The sequence below is a fragment of the Rosa chinensis genome, chromosome 3, assembly GCF_002994745.2.
Source record: "Rosa chinensis cultivar Old Blush chromosome 3, RchiOBHm-V2, whole genome shotgun sequence".
Taxonomy (NCBI): Eukaryota; Viridiplantae; Streptophyta; class Magnoliopsida; order Rosales; family Rosaceae; genus Rosa; species Rosa chinensis.
In genome coordinates, this window is record NC_037090.1 from 19,395,111 (window position 1) to 19,402,826 (window position 7,716).

The 7,716-nt window shown below is 42.2% G+C and overlaps 1 protein-coding gene across 1 annotated transcript; it reads left to right on the forward strand.

Annotated features, from left to right (window-relative positions):
* The first annotated feature begins 6,638 nt into the window (after window positions 1-6,638).
* On the forward strand, window positions 6,639-7,193 carry LOC112194253 (probable disease resistance protein At4g27220). Its single transcript, XM_024334501.2, has one exon. The coding sequence runs from the start codon at window positions 6,639-6,641 to the stop codon at window positions 7,191-7,193; it is 555 nt and encodes a 184-aa protein (XP_024190269.2).
* The last annotated feature ends 523 nt before the right edge of the window (window positions 7,194-7,716 follow it).

Consider the following 7,716-nt stretch of genomic DNA (forward strand, 5'->3'; position numbering starts at 1 on the left):
AACACATTATCAGCACGAGTTCTAACCCTAGCTCAAAAGAAAAAGAAAAAAAAACCTAAAACTATCTCTCACAAAACCTGCCGCAGTCCTCTCCTCCCTAAACCTTAGCTCGGCCAGCAGCATAGCCGCAGCCCACCGCAGCCCACTGCAGCCCCCTGCAGCAAGTCCGCCTCCTGCAGCCTGCAGCCCTCCTGCTGCGCACCTGCCTGCTGCCAGCCCGCTTGCAACCTTCCAGTAGCCTCCCTGCAACCCACGCTGCACACCAGCCCGCAGCCCAGCCCCTGCTGCTAGCCCTGCAATTCCGTGCACCAGCCTCCTACCGCAGCCCCTGCTGCCCTAGCATCTGCCCTCCTGCTCCGCAGTTGCTGCATCCTTCCAGCACCCACACCTGCCTGCGCCCCTGCCCAGTTCACCCGCTTGCTACCTGCAGCCGCGCACGCTCCAGCCACCCACCTGCAGATTAGGAGGAGGAAGCACAGAGGAAAGAAGAAGGAGAAGAACCAGAAGGAAGAAAGAAGACGCGAAAAGAAGAAGAAAAAAAAAAGGGAGGAAGAAAAAAAAGGGAGAAGGGCTGGGCCAGGAAAGAAAAAAAAGAAAGAAAAAAATAGGAAGAAAAAAAAAGGGGAAGGGAGAAGGGCAGCCCACCAACTGCCAATTTCCGACCAGATTCCAGCAATCCTAATTTAGCTACACGCCTGCATCAACACGCGCGTGTCTTCAAGCCAAGAACAATCACGTAAGTTTTTATAATTAAGGCTGCTGCTTTCTTGTATTTAAATTCCTTTTATTTCCTGCAAATATTGGAATATATGTTGCCAAATGATTTTGATATTTAACAAAGCGGAATTGTGGGGATTCACGCTTAACGAACTAAGAGTGTTCGTGTGAACTAAGAGTGTTCACAATGCTTGGACTAAGAGCGTCCGTAAGCATCAAATTGTGACTATATTAAAACATCATTGTTTGGTCTAATCCAAAAGAGATTCTTGGAAATTGATTTCTTGGTAGCATAGCTCGGAAATCTTATTGTTTTAGTTTTCGTGGAAGTTTAACTCCAAAACTAATATATCTTCTCTTCTTATTTTCAGGATGTCGAATGAACCTAGACTCGACTTTCCCAAGCTTGACTCAACAGGCTCGGATTACCACAGTTGGGTAACTGATGTTGAGAACCATCTCACTTCAAAGGGAATATTACCCATAATCCAGGCACCTAACCCGGATCTTGTGTTCATGAGAACACCTACAAAGCATGCTCAAGCAGTTATCTTGATGCGACGCTATATAGACAAGGCACTCAGATTGGAGTATATGTCGATCAAGAATGCAAGAGAGCTATGGGTAGCGCTAGAAGAGCGCTTTGGCAATGTCTAAGATTCCCTCCTCCCTGACTTGAAGGTTCAATGGAACAACCTGCGCTTTGCTGATTTCAAGTTTGTTGCTGAATATAATTCAGAAGCTCTTCGCATACAGTCCATGTTGAGGTTTTGTGGACAACCTGTCACAGAGCAAGAGCTAATTGAGAAAACTCTCTCCACCTTCCTCGTTTCAGCCATTGTGGTATCAAAGCAATACCGTACTGAAGTCAATGCTGGACGGATCATGAGGTTTCATCAACTTATCAATGTTATATCTGTAGCTGAGAAACATGATAACATACTCGTGAGGAATTATAATTCAAAGCCCATTGGAACTAAGAGCGTTCATGAGGCGAATTATAATGCACCCAAAGGAGGGTGCAAGGAGCGGTACCCTAAGAATGGGGGACATGAGGGACGTATGGGCCCATATAACCGCCCTAACCAGGAAGGAAACCGCAAGTTGGTAATGCCACACGTGGGAGAGGGGGTCGTGGTATCCCTAGCCGTAATGGTGGCGCCATGGGTCATGGTGGTGGCATCAACCCTCCTAGGGAACGCCCGCAACGTGCACAACATGCACCTTAATTAAAGGGAGGCAACCACAATGATGAGTGTCATCGATGTGAATCAATTGAGCATTGGTTCAAGCAATGCAAGGCAAGCGAGGAACTAGCTGCAAGATACAGGGCATATAGGGACCTGAGAGAGCAAGAAGTGTACCTTGCAGAAGAAGAAGAAGACGGTGGAGATATCAATCTCACCATAGAGGACTTCAAAGCTGAAAATGAAGTGCACAACGATGCAGCAGACTTTGATTAGATTAGTCCTTTTATTTTTCCAAGAACTTTTGTAATGGCAACTTGCCTTAGTCAATAAATGACAATTGTATTAACTCTTTCTTATGTGGCAGACCCAATAAAATGTGATGTCTAGGAAAGTCATTGAGATTATTGGTACTTAAGAGAACCTCGCTCCACCAACGTCTCTCTCTACTTTCCTGGTCATATTTGATTGGAGTTACCAAACGGATAGAGTGACTACAATATGTCTTACTTTGATTTTATTTTGGATTAGATTTTGGAAACTTTGATGTAATCATTGGCTATTAATAAAGTGTCAATTCTTTTAATTAATGTCTTGGACATACCTTAATTCGAACTTTATAATAAAGTGTCAATTCTTTTACTTAATGTCTTGGACATACCTTAATTCGAACTTTTATTTTGGATTAGATTTTGGAAACTTTGATGTAATCATTGGCTATTAATAAAGTGTCAATTCTTTTACTTAATGTCTTGGACATACCTTAATTCGAACTTTATAAGAGCCAATGGTTTTCATGTGGAAACACATTATGAGAATGGACAGAGTTCCTTTGCATCACCTCTAATTACTACGGACATAAACGAGTATTAGAGAAACTTATGTGTCGCTCTAGTGGGTTGTATGCAACCACTATTTGAGTTATTGAATCAAACCATGTCATGAGAGACGACTTATGGGATTTTGACACATCTATGCTTTGACATGATGATCCGTGTATTAAAGACTTTACACGGACATCCATTTTCAGAACGAAGAAAAGTAAGAACCAAGAATTGGTTCGAGGAGCTGCACATGCGCCTCATAGCTCCATGATTGTGCAAAGACCAGCCATACATGGCCGGCGCCACCTACCCCCTGCGGAAAATACATGGCATTGATGCCATAAACTCCTCTCTCTACTTCTCAAGTCTATTGTGACATTATGGCTTAACCAAAACCTTCATTGGTTGATTATAAAGCCCATGTTTCGTTCTGTAAAGCCTGTTATTTAGGATTGAGACCAACCTATGCAAAGGTGATTGAGGAAATAATTCCATTCTTACAAAGAATCTAAGGGAATTCTATGGATTTGATCAACCAACTTGCGGACCGTATAGATGTTTCATGGTGCTGGTTGATACGCAAACACGCTGGTCACGTATTGTGCCATTATCCACTCGTAATGCTGCTTATACTACACTCCTAGCACATAACATATGGCTACGGGCTCATTACCCAGATCATCCCATTAAGTCAATTTGACTTGATAATGCTAGAGAGTTTACATCGACAATTTTCGATGACTATTGCATATCATTGGGTATTGATATCAAGTATCATATTGCCATGTACACACCCAATTGGTCTAGCAGAAAAGCCACCATTAAACGACTATGATGGTAGCCCGGACATTGGTAATGCGCACCAATATTTCCGCTTGGGTTATGCAATATCGTATGCAGCTATGCTAATTCGTCTACGACTCATAGCAGCCACTCAACTTTTATTTGCGTTACAGCTAATGACTGGGTTCGAGTCTAATATCTCATATTTATACATATTTGAGTGTGCGGTTCATGTGCTAATTGCGTCGCCACAGCGCATCAACATGAGTCATTGCAACGAATGCATATATATATATATATATATATTTGTTGGACATGAGTCTCCAACTATAAGTCAGCTATGTAGAGCCCTTGACAGGCGATCTCTATTTGTCACTTTGATGAGACAGTCTTCCCGTCGTTAGGGGGAGATTAGAACGTCAATGTTCAACAGGAACGACAGGAATTGTCGTGGTCAGTCCCTACTATGTCTCATCTTGATCCCCTAAAAGTGAGGAGATCACATATACCTGCTACAAACATGCCTGCAAGGATTGGTGTCCCCACAAGAGGACATGGTGCCACCCAGAAGATGGGTACGGCAACACCACCATGGATGGTGGTATGGTGACGCCACAAAAGTGGCATAATGGCGTCATAGGCCATAGGTTCCGCTAGAGAGAGTAGGAGACCCATAGGTTCGATGGATTCTCGCCCTAATAAGAGAGCGAGTTTGGCATAACTTGATCCATTGATCATTGATACTCAAAATCTGTCTCATGAGAATATTTTGGATTGTGGTTATGTCTAAGAGGCATCGTTGGGGGATGCCTCAATGTTAGAACCAATTCCTGAGAATATAGAGATCTCTACGAACTACACTAGTGTACATGAGAACGTGGAATTATTGAGACCAATGACATCGAACCTTACTCCGTTGAAGAATGCCAACGTAGAGAAACTTGGCCTAAATGGAAAGATGCGATCCAGGTTGAATTAGATTCACTAACGAAGAGGAAAGATTTCGGGCCTGAGATGCCAACACCTCATAACATAAAACCTATTGACATTAATAGGTCTTCGTTAGATAGCGTGATGAGAAAAAGAGAGGTAATCTCGCCTTATGGCGCAAGGTTTCTCACAACACCCTGGAATCGACTACGAGAAGACATATTCTCTCGTAATGGATGTCATTGCACTCCACTACCTTGTCAGTTTGGTAGTTTCCAAATAACTGAACATGCAGCTTACAAATGTGGTCACTACGTATCTCTATGGGGATCTAGATACGAAATATAATGAAGGTTCTTGTGTACTTCATTTACCCAAATCAAGTGGCTCTTGACCACGGAGCGCGTTTGTAATGAGAGTGAAACGCTCACTAAAGTGACTGCTTGATTGGGAAGGGATATGATGAACTATGCCCACGCGTTTCCATGACAAGTTTCGGATTTGCAATTGTCGCGGTTTATGTTTATAAACATAATTAGAACCCTTGAGAGTTAAGGGAAACCATTGAACATCTGAAATCCGAGTTTGAGAGGAAGGACCTTGGGAGAACACGGTTTTGTATAGATTGAGAACTTGTATACCGTGTCAATAGACATTTTTGATAAAGTCAAAGATGCACCATGGTCATCCGTAGTCTTGGCCCTAAAAGGGATCCGTTTAGTCCCAGGGATGATGACGAAGACGTGTTAATAGCGGAAGTGCTTACTTATGTACAATAGGTGCATTATTGTACTTAGCACAATACAAGACTGGACACCTCAATTATTATGAACTTGTTGGCTAGACATAGCCCCGCACCAACGCAACGCCATTAGATTGGTATAAAGACAATCTTTCGATATTTGAGAGGTACGATTGATATGGGCTTGTTCTATCCCTACATAGAGAAAAGAAATGACGGAAGTGTGGGATCGGACCCCACAAGGCAAAATGCCACCTTCCGTGCTCCTCCTCCCTTCCATCAAAATGACAACAAGCACTTCTAAATACTGAAGTGAACCAAATCCGATAAGAGGATAATGTAGCGGACTTATTTACTAAGTCGTTACCAAAATCCACCTTCGAGAAACATGTGAAGAGCATCGGATTGAGAAAGTTATCCGAACTCCCATGATTGTAGCAATCAGGGGGAGATATTGACATCAGGGGGAGGCATGATGTCTACATGTTCGATCTCGAAGAGTGAAGGACGTGTTGTGCTCTTTTTGTCCTTCGACCATGGTTATTTTTGTCCCACAGGGTTTTTGTTACCTGGCAAGGTTTTTAACGAGGCAACGCTCAAAACGTCATCACCAAGTTTGAGCGGCACAAGGGGGAGTGTTGAAGGATGTTGACATAGTGTGCCTCTACAAACTAGGGTTTAGGATTGTAATAGGAAAGTGTTATAGGTATTCAATTGTATTCGGATTCTCTTACCTTTTGTATACCTTGTAACTCCCTATATAAGGGCTCCTATTATCAATAATAAACACACAATTCCATTCTCCTACAACAGGTTTGCACTTATTGTTCTCTCTCAAAACTATGCCTCTTCCACTTGGTGTCTAGAGGAACTTAGAAACATTTGTGAATGCATGGAAGAAGACAACGTACAATAGAATTGTGCCACTTTTTTATAATGTGGATCCTAGTGATGTACGAAATCGGAAGAGGAGATTTGGAGATGCTTTCACTAAGCATGAAAAATCTGGGAAACACGAATCAGAAAAGGTGCAACAGTGGAGAGATGCTTTAACAAAAGTGGCAAATTTCTCTGGATGGCATACACCGAATTATCTTGAGACCTTTTTTAGTTTTTTTAATTAGTAATACTCGTGCTTTTGGATTTATCACTAATTTTTCCGATGATTTTCTAATCCATAATGCTTACTTGCTGAACTGATAGAGAGCTTGTGGATGCCATTCAGGAATCTGTGTGCAATAAATTAAGACTGAATGAACATGTGCTTAAAATGTGCATCGGAGGTTTTAAAAAATTTTCAGCAACAAAAGAAGCCATTGATAAGGTCATGAACGCACTAAAAGATGATGCCGCCACTACCATTGGAGTCTACGGAATGGGGGACGTTGGAAAGACGACAATGGTGAAATATGTTGGAGCACAAGCCCCAAAAAGTAGGTTTTCAATCAAGTGATTATGGCTGTCGTATCCCAAAACCCCGACTTGATAAAAATTCAAGAGACATTTGCAGAACTGCTGGGCTTTAAATTGGAGAAGACAGAAATTGGCAGAGCCATTAAATTGAAGGAGAAGATAATGAGAGGAACTGGGATCCTCATGATCTTGGATGACATTTGGAAGAGAATAGTCTTTTCTGGCATAGGAATTCCGAGCCACAACGAACTCCAAAGATGCAATTCCAAAGTTCTACTGACCACCAGAAAATTGAGTGTTTGCCATTCCATGGATTGCCATGCAAACATACATCTCAATATCTTATCAGAAGAAGATTCTTGGAGCTTATTTGTGAAGGAAGCAAGGAAGTCTTTTGACAAATCATCCAATTTCTATGATGTAGCACGTAAGGTGGCTAGCGAATGCGCTGGTCTACCAATTGCTTTGATAGCAGTTGCGAGGGCCCTTCGAGATGAAGGTTTGGATGGATGGAAAGAAGCTGCTCGACGACTAAAAGCGTCCCAACCTGCCATCCCTGAAGATGAGGGAGATCAGGAGATGTGTTCAAATGCATAAAGTTAAGATATGATTACTTGAAATCTGATGATTCCAAATCATGCTTCTTGCTTTGCTGCCTGTTCCCGGAAAATTCTGATATCCCAGTTGAATACTTGTTCAAGTATGGAATTGGGAAAGGAATGTTTCAGGATTACAACATGCTAGAAGCTCGAGCCACAACATATTTAATGGTGAAGGCCCTTAAAGATTCTACCTTGCTTTTGGACGCTAAAGCTGACAGATGTGTAAAGATGCATGATGTCATTCGGGATATGGCAATATAATTTCATTATCTGAAGACGGCCAGCGGTTCTTGGTGAAAGTTGGCCATGAATTGAAGAATTGGCCAAGATTTGATGCAGGTAAAGGCCACTGTGGAATCTCACTAATGCATAACAAAATTCACAAGCTATCCGAAGAGTTGGTATGTCCAAATCTCCAGATTTTATTACTGCAAAACAATGCTTCATTAAATGATATCCCTAACTCTTTCTTCCAAATTCAGAAAGAATTGAGAGTCTTGGATCTTAGCCGCACTGGT